The 19635-nt window shown below is 38.1% G+C and overlaps 1 protein-coding gene and 1 non-coding gene across 2 annotated transcripts; both read right to left on the reverse strand.

Annotated features, from left to right (window-relative positions):
* Window positions 1-1031: 1031 nt before the first annotated feature.
* tcea1 (transcription elongation factor A (SII), 1) lies at window positions 1032-18020 on the reverse strand. The gene is made up of 10 exons (XM_006634025.3): window positions 17792-18020; window positions 15123-15185; window positions 14561-14666; window positions 11530-11638; window positions 7933-8078; window positions 5347-5403; window positions 4931-5085; window positions 4562-4708; window positions 2993-3064; window positions 1032-1332 (listed from the first exon to the last, which is right to left on the reverse strand). Exons 1-10 carry the CDS (start codon window positions 17864-17866, stop codon window positions 1324-1326), a joined length of 939 nt encoding a protein of 312 aa, XP_006634088.2. The 5' UTR covers window positions 17867-18020; the 3' UTR covers window positions 1032-1323.
* On the reverse strand, window positions 6441-6512 carry trnac-gca (transfer RNA cysteine (anticodon GCA)). Its single transcript has one exon. It is a non-coding gene; the product is annotated as a tRNA-Cys (tRNA).
* Window positions 18021-19635: the final 1615 nt, after the last annotated feature.

The following is a 19635-nucleotide window of genomic DNA, read 5'->3' on the forward strand; positions in this document are numbered from 1 at the left end:
CCTGGTCAGCAGCCTCCAGCATGCATACTAATACAATACTAATAGCCCAAGCATACACATGAGCCCGCGTCTAATGATTTTTAGTAAAAGGGAAACAGACCCCTCTGCACATGGGTCTTTTCCTCAAAAATTTATATCTCCCCCTTATTATTATTAAGTAGCACAACAAAGTGAATACAGATTACTTTGCATATGTCTAAAATTCCTAAATCCCCATGGGATTTGTTTTTCTTGAACCATGAAAGGGGTTTACACTGCTGCTAGGGTTAAATTATACTGTTCTAATATTCAGAAACAAGCTTCTTTTAGACCCGTTTCAGCCTTAAGAAATTACAGTGGCATTTTCTAGCCATTTTACAAAATGGCTAATTGAGGCTAGATTTTTTTTTTAGCAATGCTTCAGTTTTCTGCCAATTCTAACACATTCTGAGACTTACTTTCATTACATCTCAGTAGAACTCTTCTTTTTCTAAATATATTCACTACAGGATGATACAGCTAGCATATTTTCCTACAAGTATCAAACACATAAGGAGACGTACAGACTCCAATCAACAGGCTGATGGGGTCTAGAAAGCCATTCAGATGAGATTGGAGATGGTAATTGGAGAATATGGCTTTGAGTGGTCTTTCATTGGATTTACCAAATTATTTTAGCAAAACATTTAAAATATTATTCCAAGAAACAAAAATGGTTTTGCATAATATAATATTCCATAATTTCTAAATTAACTCTTGATGGAACGAAAATGAAAACCGATGAGCTATCAAATAACGCTGAGATATTTAATGATGAAAAATGTGAAAACAGTATGTGTACTCTATGAACTATAACAGACAATTACAATTATACTTTAAATATGTATTTCATGTTTCTTAATGTACAGACTCTGCATGTATATTTTATGTACATTAACTTCAACTAAAGGAAGCACATTCAGATTCCACATAAACATGTGTCAAATCATCCATAAGTTGTGAAAGCATGACATGACATTTTTCTTTATAAGAGAACACACATGAAACAGAAATTATTGATAAAATTTTAATGTCAAACTACATATAAAAAAGAAATACATTAACATCAACCATAGTCTGAGAGACTGTTCCAACTACCTAATGTTAATACAAGGAATAGTTCCGAGGACGTAATGGTTAAAATCAAATAGTGGTGATGTTTTTCTGTGGCCATCTGTGTACCAGGTTCCACTAATGCAAAATTCCTAACTTTTCTTTAATCAACAAATATAGGTAAAAAAAACAACAGAAGTCCTGGTCCGGCAGTCTATATCCTCTTTGACTTCGGAAAATTCACTTTCCTCTTCAACAGAACTAAAACAGAAGGGAAACATCATAAATGCACAAAATGTTTTACAATTTGGGTTTCAATGTGCTGGGCTAGTGCTACAAGAGACTAATCTACTCTTCTTAAGCAGAAACAAAACTGCTCACAAACTTATTTTGAAAGCCATTTGAGAGGAAGACTACCTGTATAGTTTTTGAAAGCATATCCTAACCTATCACAGGAATATTCATTAAGTGATAGTCCTTGGAAAGGCTGGTAGTTGATAAGGTAAATATAGTTACAATTCTAGAAAACAATAATTATTTAGATGTATAGCTGACATTGTCTATCGTTGTCTGTGCATCTATCAGGATTAGAGATCTGATTTAGGGTTGGTCATAAAATGTGGTTTCTGATGAACAGCATGACCATCGTTTCTGATATAATCAGATCTCAAAAACGAAGCAAGGTGATACATGCGGACTTGGATTGGGAATTCTATGCCTTAGTATGGTGACCGAGAACACTGTGCTGTAGGGGGTGTTGTCCTTCAAATGAGAAATGGACTGCCAGTCATTAAAGATGCTATGGCACCATTTGGACATTTAGGGGTGTTAGCCACAGTGTCCTGGCTAAATGTCATGCTGCACTCTGGCTGTTTAGTGGGGTTGCTGACACCTAAGAGCTGCCACTGTCACCCAGCAGTGGGTTAAGTGGGCCCATCCTATATGTAAAACAGATTTGAATCCTCTGAGATGAAAGTGCCATATCGATACAAGCATTATTACTTTTTCTTGCTACTAAAAGCTAACAACAATCCTTTTATACATTACAAAACTGAGGATGATCCCTTTTACCTAAAAGCCCCTTCATGAATTGGAAATAATGAGCAAGAATATATTGTAATTTATGCAAGTCTCAAAATAACATAACATGACATTACATCACTTTATTAGCCATATACAATTTCTTGCATTAAGAATTCATCTTTTTTGCATACCCCAGCTTACTCTCCATGAGACACAGACACACAGACAGGGAGACAAGCTTGGGGTCAGGGCGCAGGGTCTGCCATTGTACAGCACCCCTGGAGCAGTTGGGGTTAAGGGCCTTGCTCAGGGGCCCAACAGAGTAGGATTCCTCTGCCGGCTGCGAGATATGAACCAGCAACCTTCCAGCCACAGGCACAGATCCTTAGCCACCGCTCTTCCCTAAATAACTTAAGGAACCTTGTCACTGAAAATAATACCACTTAAAGATCTGGATTTACAATACCAACATTTTAAAAGAATCAGTAAAAGTCAGTTATTTAACATGGTAAAATTAAATTTATGTCCAGAAGCACAGTGGGGACTTCTAACTGTACATAATTTTATAAAAGTATTAATTTTATAATAACTAAATTAATTATGTTGATATTAATAGAATTTTTAATTTGTTTATATTTGATTCATTTTAAGTCATTGTATGCTTGCTAAGCAATTAACTGCAATTTTGTACAATGTATAATGGGCCTTAATATTTATGATTTAGTTTTTCCCTAATAATGTCCAAGTGTTTTAAAGTTAATCCAAGCAAACAGATCAATCTTCAGATTTTTGCAGCACTTACACACCTGTGTAATATATTCAATTAAAATGAAAAACAACTAAAATCAGTCTTTTTGAAGAAACCCAGCCAAATAGCTTAAATATTGAAAAAGGTTACCTTCCACCTATTTCCACATTCATTGCAGAAAACAAATGTGGTCATTGGTTCATCAGCGCTACGAGTCTGAACCTGTAGGAGAGTAACAAGGGAAAACATTAATTAGGCCTGTTGACAACTTGCATACAGTGTAACATACTTGCTCATCTAGGCGAGAGACAAAAGTGTGTTTAATTGGAGAAGGGTTCTTAGAAAAACTCGTTTAAAAAAAATTGTTTACAAAACTATGCACATACACATACAAAATGATCATATATTTCATAATGTAGGTAGTTAATATCAATTTTCAATGATTCAATCACTGATTCAAAAGTATGCACATGTGTAAATGAATAACTCTAAGTGGGGACTATTTGGCTTTAACTGTGTTAAATCACACCTTACAAGTGTAAGGATGTTTACTGTCCACTTTTGAAATTGCTCATGTCCAGAGACAGGGCAGTCTAGCACCTCATACTATGCAGGCATAGGGGAACAGCAACTGCAATTTTTATATTTCGGGGTTAGAAAGAATCGGCATTGATGAGTGCTTTTCAAACCACAATGAAAGTAAAGTGTACACAGTAACGTGCAAAACCTCCAAGTAACATTACAAAACAGACTATATTTTCAGGTATGCGCAGCGCTATATTCTGCGATTCAGAACAAGGCAACAAAACGTCCAGTGACATGAAGCGGCCCTATTACATTGTTAACAAGCAGGCTTGTGAATACATCTCTTTTAACCCAATAGAAATATTGCTCTCGACTTCGAGATGGTTTTGACCGCAATTACAACCTACTTGTTAATTCTGCATGGAGATAATACTGGAACATTTCTGCAGTGAAATGTCTGCGGCACTACCTGTACTAATTCATTTATGCATCGCATTACATTAGTCATTGCAGTGACTAGTGAGCAGGAAGGGCCGCTTCATGTCGCAATTCTCACAAGCTCTCGCCCATGGAAAGAGCAGGGGTTTGCTACAAAATGGAGACCACACAGCATTTTCACAAATTTCACGATGCACTTAATTCGGAATTGGTCAAATTTTGCAGTACCGTCAACTAATTAATTTTGTTACCGAAACTTAATAACTGGTCCGAAGAATCGGGACTGCAGCTCTCCTTTAAATTTGTAATAAGAATTGGAGCACTGTTACAACTATGATGGTAAACTGACACCTGTATTTCAAATCCTTAAGAAATTCTTCCACCTACTGAAGTAAAATGTAGGGGATTTCATCATAACAAAACTCTGGGGACACTCCTAGAATTCTGCAGTAATAAAGAAAGTGGGCTTTGCTTTAGAACAGGGTTCTCAAACTCAATTCTTTGAGGACCTACAGTCTTCTGATTTTTGATCCACCCACATTCTCAGTTACACAGTCGACCTAATCATTTAATTAGCCTCAAAGGACTGCCCTGCCGACTCAGAATGAATGAAAAGATCAGGGAGACTGGTCTCAAGTGGGTAGAGACTTGCTTGGAAGCTCATTCAATTTGTTTGTTTTGTTTTTACTACCGTACAATTTTCTCGAAAAATGTATAGAAAAATGATATTGCTACAGTAACATTGCTCTCTTGTACCTGGGTGTATGTACAGTTCTTCTTTTTGCATTTGCCACAGCAGAAGAGATCAGTCTGAGTGCCTCCTGTTCTTGCCATCTGGTGCTCTCGGATTGCCTCTTTGGTCAGGTTTTTACGCATCTCTTTAAGTTCATCACTGGCCATTTCCTACAGGACAAAAGACATGGGACATTTGAGGTGCTGTCTGCTGCTCTACTTTGTACTACACTTTGTGAGTAAGATCAGCTGTAAAACACCATTCGGCACAACTATATTAAGCCATTACAACCTGACTGAAGCGGTGTGTTAACATCGAAGGCTTAATTTAATTCACACAAGAAACTTTGTAAGAATAGACTTCGCATCTCAAGTAATCTGCCGTGTTCACACCTCTGCTGTCATCTTGGCCATTCTGTCTGGAGGTACGTTTCCACAAAGGACATTCCTTCTCAGGTTTGGGTTCTTGACATCTTTCAGGTTAGCGATTCTGCTCCGTACCCTGTTTTTGTATTTCATGTCAGTGTTTTTGAATTCCTGAAAAATGCGTGTTGATTGGTTAAGGAGGTCATCAGGGCACTTGATTAGGTTAAATCTCTAGCACTCCGATATGAAGTCATACAGACAAATAAACAGGAGCAGAGCCAAGTAAAGTTCTATACAAAATGCAACTGACTACTTATAATTTAAGTTATTTGGGAACTTTAATAACAGTAGACTTTTAAGAACCTGTAACAGACTCCTTAAAAATAAATTAAATTGATTCAACTGAGGTTTTTGTTTTGCGATTGTTTAAAAAAAAAGGATATAGTCTTCAATCTGAGCTCCAAGTTCATCACAATCGGCACCAATAGCAATGTAGTCATCTGAAACAGACAAATGAAGAGCTATGATTAAAAAGGCAGATGATTATATAGTGAATAATGAAAAAAATAAAATTCGTGCATTATAACAAGTGCTTCTAATCGCTAAAGCAAACCACCTCAGAGCCATCCACAACTTGAAGTGTGCAATGAAACCACAAGACAAAAGAAAATTAACTACATAATTTTGTCAAATCAAATATAATCATGTTACAATTCTTGCTCCTATGTGAGGGACTAGTTCCCAAATTCTCAATCACATATATAAGCATTTCCTTCTGTAGTTCTGTAGATACTCTGATAAAGTAGCTAAAAAATCATCAACCATGGCATTTTGGTTTCTGCTCCTGACATTTCTATAGGGGATTTCCCAGTCAATGGGGGAAAGTTAACATCTCCCATAAATACTACACAAAAATTCTTAAATTTCCTTATACTGTTGAATTAGAATTAGCATCTGCACTACTAACACTATACCTTCAGATTTTTTTACAAGTCTGACTCATTTTGAGACTCCTTTAGAATTTTTTAAAGTTTATTTCTTAAATAAGAATATACTTTTTTTACCTGGGTTATGTAAGGCTTGACTTAGATTCAACTTGGATATTTACTTACAAATTCATAATAACAAATTCTGTGGATGCCATAAAAAAAAATCCTAGGCAGGGGCAGTTTAGGCTTCATGTGTAAAGAACAAGTAGTGCAGAAAGGTTCTTTTACTGATGAATAATAAGATAAGATCACTTCATTGGCCATATACAACTTCTTGCATTAGGAAATTGTCTTTTCGCATACCCCAGCTTGCTCTCCATGAGACATACAGGGACACAGATGGGGAGAGAGAAGCTTGGGGTCAGAGCGCAGGGTCAGCCATTTATACAGCGCCCCTGGAGCAGTTGAGGTTAAGAGCCTTGCTCAGGGGCCCAACGGAGTAGGATTCCTCTGCCGGCCACGGGATTTGAACTGGCAACCTTCCAGCCACAGGCGCAGATCCTTAACCACAGTGCCACCACTCCGCCCTACATAGAAAACCAGGGTACAGGGGGCACCCGGATTTGAACCGGGGACCTCTTGATCTGCAGTCAAATGCTCTACCACTGAGCTATACCCCCACAATAACAAGAGTGAGCGTAATACACAAGTCTGAACAGTACAATGTAAGGTAATTAAATGCACAGTTTTCATAAGATGAGATCACTTTATTGGCCATATACAATTTATTGTATTAGGAAGTGTCTTTTCACATACCCCAACTTGCTCTCCATGAGACACACAGACAGGGAAAGAAGCTTGGGGTCAGAGCGCAGGGTCAGCCATTTATATAGCACCCCTGGAGCAGTTGGGGTAAAGGGCCTTGCTCAGGGGCCCAACAGAGAAGGATTCCTCTGCCGGACACAGGATATGAACTGGCAACCTTCCAGCCACAGAGCCATTGCACCGCCCCATAAATTCATTAAACGGTATTTATTATTCACGTACTACATTTGGCGTTTTATTATTCTAATTATAGGAATAGGGTTTTAAACATTTTTACATTTATTGTTACTTCATTTCTCTCTCTCTTTACAGAGGATGTCTCCTTTCTCAACCTTAAGGACTGCTTGGTGCTGCTACATTCTCCCTCTTGCTGTCTACCTTATCACTTGTTAACCATTAAAGTACAATAAACCCAGCGAGCCTGCAGTTCTGTTCTCCTTTTTTCCTTTTTCCTCACTGACAGACCAGCTTGAGCAAATAAGAGAGGATTGCTGCAATATGACAATGGTAATTGACTATATTTATTCACAAAATGACTAAGAAAAGCTCACTGCTGACCTGCATAAGATTCAGATTACATAAAGACACAAGGAACCGAACCCTTAGATAATCTTGGGAATGGGTATATAGTCCAGAACAGTGTGTATTCACTAGTGTTACAGTTCTTCTCTGTCATTTTTGGGTCACTATGTTTCCGTGATTTAAATTACATGCTGCATTTCCTGCTCCTGGTGGTAGCTTTTACCTCATGTATTCTGTTTCTAACGCTATAATGAGTTGTCAACATAATTACCAGTGGTGAAGGATCAGCACTCCAAACACTGCTGAGATAAGCTTAACTATCAAAAAGGCTAAAATGTCAAAATATGGCCATTTATTTGTAACATTTACAATAAATAACTGCTCAGGATTTCCCAACAGGTCACTGCAAAGAAATGCAAAGTTGACATTGCATAACTTGATTATCTTTTTCTTATTATCTCATCTTTATTACCTTGTTTACACCCGTACAATTACTAAGTGCTGCATGCAGCATAAATACAGCAACAAGAATGAAAGCTTCACAACTGCGCCATCGTCTGGCCAGTCACCAGAGCTATCTCAATGTGAATAGTGATCCCACTGTGGGCGATATCATTGGTAAAGCTCATCACGACTCACTGGGGTAAAAGCAACATAGGTTCTTAAAAGCCTCACCAGGCTGGTAAATCCCGGGTAAGTGAAAGGATAAGGGGTACAGGGTACATGTGGTGGAATAATGAATACTGAACTTACTCCCAGATTGAAGAGCACTGGAGAGCATCTCTCTGCATTTAAGCCGCACCGAGTCTGAGGTGTTGGGAGCTTGAGGGAAAGTGGTGATCAGTGTGTTGGGTGGAGCATCACCTGTTTCACTTTTGCTGCTTGAGTTGCTGCTCGAACTGCAAGGACAAATTAAATAAGCACTTTTAATACAGACGAAACAGCACATTAATAATAATAAATGGGCTTCTTACTTGAAATTCACTGAGATACACTATCATTTATTAATAACTACTACAAGTAAGGCACCAAATAATGTAACTTATTTGCGCATTTATAAGACATGTTCAAGTAGGTAGCTGCATCAGCAGGTGTAGGCTGCAAGGGAACAGGTAAAGATTTATTCCAAGCTGAAAAGAAAAGAGACTGTTTTGGCTGTGAGACCTTCTTCCACAGCTGAAACACTGTGTCGCTTTTGATTTCCTTACAGCATGGAATAAAACTTTACTTGTTCATCTATAAGATAAGTCTTTTTTCCTCAAAAAGGAAACCGAAAATTAACTTGAATCCTGCCTGTGATGTAATACTGTTAATACTCAGTGAAATATTTTTAGCTTTGTCATTTCTCAATGTAAACCTTACTGTGCAATAACACATATTCACCTTAAAATGATTTTATCATGTATTTATTATTAGGTAATACATTTGATATTCACAATAAAAAGACAATACATATTGTGAATATTGAATAGCGGTAATACTGTGTGGAACAATTTTAGCCTATGCATTCCTAGACTCAAATGCAATATGAGGTTGGAAGAATTTATTGAACGTTGGGTGGAAATACATCACTCTCAATAAATAGTAAAATATAAGTACTTTACCAGTACTCTAACTAATAAGGTAAACATTAATGTCTAGTGAGACACATCTGTAGCACTGAACCATATGCTGAGGGTAGACTTATTTCATATTACCCATATTGATAAAGGCAGTATCATTTTAAAATACTTTTGTGCAAACTTAAAAAATACTGTTATAAGGCAAGTCATATACTGGAAGTAGTAAGAAATCATAAAGAATGGCAAAGAGTAACCGAAAGACAATCTGATATACATTAAACCTTTGTTTTATTATGTACAACTGAATATTTATTACTAGTATTTACCTTATACTATCATTCACAGATGCATTTTCCAGTGACCTCCAAGTAAATATTATACAAAGTAGGAATCAATTTTGTTCCCAAAAATATTTACTCCTCAGGTTATTGGACTTTATAAATCAATGTATCCTATACACCGGCAAACTCAAAATGCAGCAATGCTGCCCATTTTATGCTAGAAGTGAAATATACTGAGATGTTCACTGGGGATATATCAGTATTTAAATTTCAAAGGATGGTCTGTTTAACATTCCTGGCAAGATGCTGGCAAATATAAAACCTTGAATCCCCTACATGCAATAATAGAAACACTGCATTTTGGTCTTTTTAGTGTCACACTATCTTTATAATTTAACACAGTGGTTCTCAAACTTTTTGGACCAAGTACCACCCCTAATCCAACGAAAGCATCCAAGTACCACCTACAAGTCATCATCTCATAGGAACTCCAGACATTCTCAATGAACAACATGAGCGCGCGTGCACACACACACATACATATAATAAATATTAATAATAAACTTTGTTTGATATAGCGCCTTTAAAGGTGTCTTCTCAAAGTGTTTTACAGAAAAAAAAACAGTAACAACAACAAATAAAAATAATTTAAAAAGCACCATTTCAGTGAAAGGGGTGAGCCTGTTTAGTCGAGCAAAGCAGATGTGAATTTATTTTTCGAGCCTTGATACAATTTACAACAGAGTCTAACAGATTTTAAATCGTCAGGCATTTTCTTAACGGCAAAGGTCTCGCGGTGGATGTTGCAATGCGTCCATTCATTTCTGGAGCAACCTCTCTAATTCGTGCAGCTACACCGCTGTGTCGGCTTGTCATTGCTCTAGCACTGTCTGTACAAACTCCGACACATTTTATCCAGTCGATGCCATTCTCTTCAATAAATTCATTCAGAAGTTGAAATATGTACTTTCCTGTAGTTCCTGTTGGTAGCGGTTTACAGAACAGAGAATCCTCACGGGACATACCCTCAAACTCGTATCTAACGTAAACGAGCAAATTGGCCAAATCAACTACAGACTCATCTAATTGCAGTGAAAAACATCTTCTCATCTTAACGCGCTCTGTCAGCGTACTTTTGATATAATCCTTCATTTCAATAATTCTATGAATGACTGTGTCTTTCAGGGGGGCAGCAGGTCGAGCTATTCAGCAGCCTTTTCTCCACACATAACAGTGTGGGGCTTACCTGCATTAGCAACCGCAAGCTTGCATTTTTCCCCGTTTCTGTTTTTATTTCCGTATTTATTTTAAGTTTTTATTTCATGCGCATAAGAGCAAAACACAGAGACACTCGGTGTATTTTTCTCAAATTAACTTAGAACAGTTCTTATATATTTTTCTGTTATCTATCACGCTTTCCTGTGCTCAAAAGATTACCAGCGTTTGTAGCACGTATTTCTATGCATTCCTGTGTTTACAACGTTGGCATTGTTCCAAAATCACACACATTCTCCTACCTCCCTATTTGCTGGAGATACAGTAGCTTTTTTTTAAATACAATTGGTCACTTGCATCCGTAGAACGCATTCCTATAAAGTGGTATAGAATTACAGAGTCCACTGAAGTATAAGCGCGCACTGTATCGTAGTACTTAGGCTGCGTATTTGACAGGTATTAAAATACAAAATATGAAAACCCGTCCCGATTTTTCAGCGGACACAACACAGTTCCAGGGTCATTTGGCGTACCACCTGGCGGCACTCCGTGTACCACTGCAGGTACGCGTACCACAGTTTGAGAACCACTGATTTAACAGATTATTCTTCATAAGAAGTAAGCAATCTATGTAGATTCCATTACTGTAAACCCTCACTTTAAAGGACTTTGGATTTAACAGACAAAATATGCTAAAGGAGAATTTTGTCTGTAAAATCAGAAATACTGGACTTTCTCTGCAATACGTGAGAAATGCACTGATGTTAAAACAAGGAAAGAATAAATATTACATAAGTTTAAAATTCAATCTCCTACAGGGGTAGTCCAATTGCTTACAACAGATGTTGCGTGTTTCATGTCTTAAGCAAACTTTATACCGTATATTAATTACATAAAATACAGTGTATTTTTAAGAAAAAAAAGACAGGAATAATTTTCAATGACTGTGTTGATTGGTATTGTTCAAAATACAAGTAAAAAGATTCAGAAAGTATATAAATATACACACTCATATAATATTTACGGGGCTGAACAAAAAAAAAAGTGATTTAACAGACACCCCTTCCCCACTATTAGTCTGATAAACTGAGGATTTACTATATCTTTACTTCCAACCACAAATCAGTTTAGTTCAGAGAAGGGAATAATCATAATTATAATAACTGAATTATAATTGTTTATCTGACATTTTAGATTTTTATCAGTGCAATGTTTATCATCAGCCCCTATAAGTCAACACAGGGGCAGACAAATGGAAATATATCCTTGCCACCCCAGTGGGACACACCTACCTCTCCTCTCGTGGCTCAGGGCTGCTCCGCGTGGAAGCTGACGTGGGAGTGGGAGGTGTTGGCTCCTTTTTCTTCTCTTCTGATACCTTCTCACCCCCTCCTGGTTCATCTGTAAATAAATCAAAGGGGGAAAAAAAAATTAAAAAATAATAAAAATAATTTATTGTGAACAGTTATATTGTAAAATTAAAAACACCCAGATGGCACACTGGCACAATGATTATCACTGGTGCCTTGCAGCTCTGGGGTCCTGGGATCAATTCTGGATCTGGGGCGCTATCTGCACAGGGTATGTATTTTCTCCCCCTCTTTATGTGCATTTCTTCAGAGCTTCTCCCACGGTCCAACAATATACTGGTAGGATCACTGGCTTCCAGGAAAACTGGCTCTGGAGTGAGTGTGTGTTTGTATCTGTATCTGACCCTGTGTAGAGTCCCATCCAGGGTTAGCCCTGCCTCACACCCATTGCTTGCCAGGTTAGGCTCCAGCTCCCCTCAACCTTGTATTGGTCTACGCTGCTAGATGATGGATGGAAAATTTCTGGATTCTTAACATAGAGAAAAATTGTGTCCACTGCATCTAGTGCTAAGTAGTGCATTGGCCTTTTTTCCTTCACATGCATAAGCTTACACATTACTACAAATTTGACTGGCCATGGAATGTGGATAGAAGTGTCGCCAACAGCAGATAAATGTCTTCTAGAGGAGTATATGATAATCATTTACATATCATCACCATTTTTAAAGATTACATTAGGGGTTGCCATTAAAACAGGAAAACCACATATTTATTTTCCAGGGAAAACATTCCTGGTCTATGCTGACCTTTACTCTTCTGTCCAAAGAGGACAGCATTCATAGGCACGATGGTAACCCAGCCCACACCCCATACGCTTCGTAAAGATGGGATAATCCCAGCTCTGCTTTGACTCCAGCTAGTGGACACCTACTGCTTATGTATGCGCTTCTTGAGTAATCAATGTTAAAAACCAAGATCCTAGTAAATCATTTTCCTAGTAATCTTTTAACAAGTATTGAGTTATGGTGCATAAACCAGTGCAGTCCACCTCTGTCTGTATACATACAAATACCACATTTGTCCAAGAAAAAGCAGATACTTCTAGAGCAGGGGTCGGGAACCTACAGCAAAGGGATTTTTAGTGACACCCAAAATAAACGCATCATGTGCAATAAAAGTCTATTAAGCCACAAAGAAATTAAACTAAAAAAACAATAAAAACTATCCTTGACTGTTGACTGTAATTCTCTTCAACATGCCACCCAATGAAAGCTCCTTAGAGTAAAACTCAGTTTATTTACTGTGTTATTTTTAATGTTACTAGCTTATTTTCACAGAAAAGCTTGTAATGTGTGCCAGTTTATAACATTTTTTACACTTAACTGTAAAGTCAAACAAATTGGACAAAATGGCAGCTGCTTACAAAGGATATTAAATTGGCTCATTTCTATCATTTTGAAGAAATGCATATGGATTTGTTCAACATAAACACTGAGCTATTTGTGCTGTATGTTGTACTCCGAACTCCATGATGAAAATGGGATGCAAAACTAATTCTAATCGACTGGTTTCTACTCGACATCCGTGGAAGGCATTTCTTTCAAAATCTGACATTTTTTCTCGGGACACCTACACCTCAACCTTCCACTATTTCCAACATCTTAAAGAAATTCCAAAATATTGTACAATATGTTTTGCTAATTTTGGAGTGTTCATGTGTGAACTAGTATAAAAACTATATTATATATTTTTTTTATTTTCTGTTTAAGCCAGATAGCTTTGGCCCAGTGTTTTATTTTCTGATTAAACCAGACAGTTTAGATACCAGCAACATGGGTTTTTCAGCATTTCAATTAGTGTTTAGGATTTTGAAATGCAGCTGATTAAATTGCACTGCACAGACTTATTGAATGTTGGGGAATTGCAAAACACTCTTGAGGCTACTAAAAGCGATCACAATGTCTCCATCGTGACCTGCTGAAAGTCCTTGCCAGTGAAATGTGACTGCTTGAAGAAAGTGTCATTTTCACTGCTCCCAGCATTTGGATCAACATACCTCTGGAAACAGGTGTTTTCCTACATAAAGTCAGTTTTTTGTCAGTCCCATAGCCAGCTAACTACACAATACTACTCTTGCGTGCTGCTTAAAATGTTGAGCTACGACTCCGAGATTGGAGAACTCAGCAATGGAAAGCAAGACCAATTATTACACTAAATGGTAAGACATGCATGTTAATTTATTAATCTTAGATATGGTTATATTTTAATATTATTTTTTTATTAATCAAAATGTAAGCAGGTTATAATTCACATTAATACAGTATTGATGGCACACAAATCTACAAAAACAAGTGCATGTGTTAATTCATGGCATACCCCTTCTGAGAGGCTACCAACCCCTTTTCTTCAGGATAGGTAGTATATACGTCCTCATGTTCCGTATTACAAGATTTTTACTTGCTTTATTTACTTCATAAATGTTATATGAATTCAAACCAAATGTGAACATTTCTTCTATTTTTAAGGTCACACTATAACAATTATACCATATATATGACTGCAGCAAAAAATTAGCGGTTAAACTCATAGTACTCAACCCAGTATGGACATAAATACAGTGCCCTCTCCTGGTACTATAGGCAAACAGCTTCTCAAAGGAATATGGTCACAAGGAAGCAATAAGACCCATCATCCTGCCTGCTTGGATGTTAGAATGTCAGATTTCAGAATGTCATCCAGCTCTGACCAGCAAAGTTATAGAGAGGCACCTTCGACAGGACTGCTGGGCAATCTGTTCTAGACTCTCTACCATGTCACCACGTTAAACAACATCAAGCAGATAAAAAAACACGAGACTGAAAGGACCAGATAAATAGGTAGATTCATTGTAAATGCTAATGTATTCTTTTTCTGTATCTGCAAAGCTTTCGTTGGCAGGTGATTTCTTATCATGTGCACTCTTATATGGATTTATTAGGAATTAACCAAGGATGTTTTGTTTATTTTTGTTTACCTAACAGCTTCTTCCAGGATTTGATGAGCGATTTTGCAAGTGAGGTGACCTCTTCATCTGTGCTCTGTTTCCTAATAGCATTCACAGACATTCCAATCCTGGTAGACTGCAAAAGAAAGCAGAAAAGACTAAGTACATTGAAAACCTGAATGCTACAAGTTTTCCTTATGGTCTCACAAATTATCATAAGAAAAACGCCCTTAATTAGGCTTTACTTCTTTCTTATGCTCAAACTGAAAATGTTCAGCAATGTGGGTCCTACAGCGCGAATTCTGATCAAATTTCTGTACCACAAAAACCTAACCACTATTAACAATGGACGGTAAAGTCATTATTACGTGTAACTTTCAGCAGAAAATTGTATAACTAGATGGCTAGGATTGTTTTTTTTTTAATAATTGATATAACATTTTTAATTATTTTAATGTAGATTGCAATTTCTGGCAGCTTCTAGACAAAAGGTTCTTTTCTATGTTTACATTCTAAGGCTAATGTTTATTCACAGGAAGTGTTCATATTGCAACATACTCTTAACTGCTGCAAAAAAACATTAAAAGTTTACCTGTAGTAACTCAAGAGTCATGGGAATGTTCTTTAACTCCTTCAGCAAATCCAAAGCTCCAGACTGCATCAGAAAATACATGGTAATATGTTTCATTAAATATAACTTCAGTTTTGTAAGTAAACAAAAGCACATTTGAAGTAAGTAGAATACATGAAAATGCTTAAAATCTGAGTATATTTTTGTCAATCCTTCTGCACTGATCTGAAGACTTACAATTACATTAGGGAAAAAACAATTTCCATTTCTATGGCCTTCTTGATCTATTAAAAGAAGCAAGACCTATAGATTTGGATGAGGTATACAGCCTTAGAAAATTCAACAAAACACACAAAACTTGCAAACCCCAAGGCTCTGTATTTGTTCAACAAAAACAAGAACTTCCCCTAAGCAGCCATATCACCCTGCAACTCACAACTGGCAACCCACTGAAGCTAAGCAGGTGTGAGCCTGGTCAGTACCTGGATGGGCGACCTCCTGGGAAAAACTAAGGTTGCTGCTGGAAGAGGTGTTAGTGGGGCCAGCAGGGGGTGCTCACCCTGTGGTCTACGTGGATCCTAATGCCCCAGTATAGTGACGGGGACACTATACTGTAAACAGGTGCTGTCCTGTGATGTAAAACTGAGGTCCTGACTCTCTGTGGTCATTAAAACTCAGAGGGTGTTTCTTGAAAAGAGTAGGGGTGTAACCTTGTCATCCTGGCCAGATTTTCCATTGGCCCTTAGCAATCATGGCCTCCTAACTTGGCCTTTCATAACTCTGTTCTCCTCCCCACCTGGTGTGTGGTGAGCATTCTGATGCACTATGGCTGCTGTCGCATCATCCAGGTGGATGCTGCACATTAATAATAATGTTTCTTTATTAACCCTATATGCATTAGGAATTCGTCTTTTCGCATAAATGGAGACACAGACACACAGGCAGGGAGAGAAGCTTGGGGTCAGAGCGCAGGGTCTGCCATTGTACGGCGCCCCTGGAGCAGTTAGGGTTAAGGGCCTTGCTCAGGGGCCCAACGGAGTAGGATTCCTCTGCCGGCCACAGGATTTGAACTGGCAACCTTCCAGTCACAGGCGCAGATCCTTAGCCACAGAGCCACCCAAAATCACGCAAAGCTAAAAGGAACATCACTAATAAAATAAATTGAGAAGTCAAACCATTAAGTAACTTTAAAGTGCTTTGAGTGAAGTCTCCAGAAAAGCTCTATATAAGTGTAAGCAATTATTATTATTAAGTCATTTTTCCTAGGCTACCTTCTATAGAAGAGGCGTATGTTGGTAAATAAAGAAAACACAAAAGCAAACACAGATATGCGTTTTACAAGCACAGATATGCGTTTTACAAGCACAAACCATTAACTTTTAATGTTAAAAATGAGAAACACATTACTCCCTTAAAAGTAAGGGAGCTTTGATTAAAATCAAAGCAAAGACATTATATTATCTATTAATGGAAATTGATTTTTCATTCCAGGGGAGAGATTGAAGCTGAAGCTGTTGTTCTAACGGAGAACCTAACCACTGAAATCGAAACCCAAGCTGTAAAAAGTACAGCTGACAGAGAAACGCGCTTTTTCCCATGTACCGTAAATACTCGAATATGGTCACACTACGTTTTCATTTTATCACTGCGATTTAGATGCGTAGTAGCTCCTTCTGTTTATTTTGACCGTCGACTGCTTGTTAAAAATAATCGATTCAATTAGAAGACCTTTGTTATCTCAGACTTCGGAAATTCAGTAAAGGCATAACGGCAGCTCCGCCTTTTCTATTAAAAAACGTGTAAATATCTTAACTATGTATAACTCCCGAAGCTCTTTTCCTACTCAAAGAAAAAAAACACATATATACGCACAATTCCTTAGTACGCTTCTAATTAAAAACAAACTGCGCAAATGCTTATGAATCATAAACAATCAGTTCAAATGAACTTCCATTCAAAACAGCGTTGCTCTCAATGAAAAACATCACTGTAACAAAAAGATCCGAAGTTATTTCGCTCTAGTATAACTCAGCTTACACACATTGCCTTGGAGTATTTAAAAAAAAACCTTTTTTTGCTATATTGAGTCATTATCGACTTGTCTATACTTTTAACAACGATGTTTGAATTCGTAATTTAGTCGAATTTCTTCAGCTAAACCACAAAAATCAATAGTAATCGCGCATCTCGACAGATTCCGTGTAAATGGCGCCCCAGACAACCCTCGCCTCCTCGGCTCCGTGCTTCACTCAAAGCCCAGGCTCTTGGGCCCTCACGGTTTAGTCCCCTTAATACTGAACCTGTGGGGTGCTCCCGAGTACACAATCCAGGTACTTCATGCCAATCCGAAAAAACACAACCGCAGGGAACAAACAGAAACCCCGCGCCCAGGGACAGCATTTCCGAGGCGCCCGCACCTGACAGGTCAGTGCCAGGCTCCCAGCCTGCAGCACCCCCAGGACCGGCGTCTTATCCTGAATGAAAAAGCAGCAGGCTGTCCATGAAAGTGACGACAAAGAGACAGGGGACAGCCACGACACTTGTTTGTTTGCAATCGAGGGCATGAAGCTCCATATTAGAAGTCACCCGCCGTTTACGGTGAACTATTACAGCAGGGGGTTGTAAAACACACCAAGCCAACGGCATCTATGGCTCTCCGTCGGCCAACATGTCAAGAGACCCCATCTCACCGCATTCTTTTTCTGCGCCATTTTATCCATCTTTTTCGCGATCCTTATGATCTCTTCTTCCTCCTTCTTCCCCATTATGATCCGCGTGGTTGTTTAGTTTTCTCTACAAATAAATATTAAACGTTAAAATTCACCCTCCCGCCTCACAACACAACATAGAGCGGCGGCCGGCTCAGCGGGCGCATAAACCGCAGCGCAGCAGGCGAAACTAATCGCCCAGAGATTCCGAGGGTAGGGAGATGTAATAGATACACGAGTGACTGATGGATAACTGGGCTGACGGAGTTGATCACAGGTTTTACGCCAAGAGGGATTTCTCCTTGAAAACGTATAGCATCTCGGAATCCATTACTTATTGGGGGTGGAGATTTGGCTTGAATACAGATGATAGACCGCGAACTTCAAGATTTATGATACTGTATTCTTTAGTTCTGTCTGTATTCTAAAATAATTTAAAAAACTTATTTTTAAGGACAATGAAAAGCTGTATAAATGTTCTAATATTACTGAGGGTAGCTTGAAAGGTCCATTTCAATTAAAATAAACGATAAAAGAAAGTTACAAACAAGGCCATAGCATCTAAAGATCTCATCCAGCTGTTTCTTGGCCCCTGTTCTCAGTCTTAGAACTGAGACTGAACTTCTTCATAGTTTTCACTCGTCTCTTCTGGTTCACGTTTTTCTGATCATTCTGAAGAAGTCAATTGGATTGACTTACAATCTTTGAATAAAGTCCCTTTCTAATCTTTTCTGTTGAAGACTATGGCAATTCAGTTATTTTAATCGATCAATAAAAGGCAGTCCTTTAAACCTGGGACATCTGTCACACCAAGGCAGAGCAGTAATAGCATTTATGCGGCAATAAGAATTTTAACCAACGTTCCCAACCAGGTCTTAAAACAAGTTAAAGGTTTTAATATAACATGATTTCATTTAATGTCACAATATGACGATTAGGTCACAATTAAATTTAGGTGTACAGATGTTGCCACCACTTTAATTTCTTCCCTATAGTGCCCAAATTAGGAAACCGATGTGCGACCGCTCTTTTTAATTTCTTTTTTAAGACCGCATGAGCACATCATTTCCCATCTTTGGAAAGAGAGCTACGTACTGCTCCAAATATATTATATTTATTCCATTATATTATTTCCTAGAGCCAACCGCCTAAAGATGAGACATCGTAAATTGACAGCGGTGAAGTTGTGTACTGTAATATGATTAATTGGAACCGTTTGTTTCCAGCTCTTAAATATGTTGGAGCTTTAACGGATTTTATTTTATAAGTGTCAAATCCCCAATTTATGTCTGGAAACAAACTGCAAATATTTCAATGAAGCAACTTCTGAGATCCATGTAGGCTTTAATTCTCCAATTAAAGTGCGGTGTAATGAAAACCAGGAGATATGTGGGTCACCAGGAGCAGGGTTGGGAAGCCCTGTCCTGGAAGGTGGTAACACTTCCTTGACTAGGACAGAGTTCCCAGTCCTGACCACTTTAACTCCAGAGTGACCTAGTTTCCACCTTAGGCCATCACCTTTATATGTTGTACACCACAGAGTTAGAAAAAGACCAAGGGCATTACACTACATTTGTTCTGTAATCCCTGAAGCCGCAGATGACCAAAATGAATCGACCATGCCAGTTTGCTCTGAGCTTAAATAGCAAGCAGAAAGGGTTCTGAAAATACAGCAATATAAACTAAAATCACCACATGTTGGTGCAACTGTGGGAGCATAGTGTCTGTATATTTCTTAACTTCCCAAAGGTGCAAGTGCAATGCAATGACTATCAATACATCAAGGATACATCTACAAAGACAACACACATCTAACATCACTTCCA

Source organism: Lepisosteus oculatus, chromosome 6 (genome assembly GCF_040954835.1).
Source record: "Lepisosteus oculatus isolate fLepOcu1 chromosome 6, fLepOcu1.hap2, whole genome shotgun sequence".
Classification (NCBI taxonomy): Eukaryota; Metazoa; Chordata; class Actinopteri; order Semionotiformes; family Lepisosteidae; genus Lepisosteus; species Lepisosteus oculatus.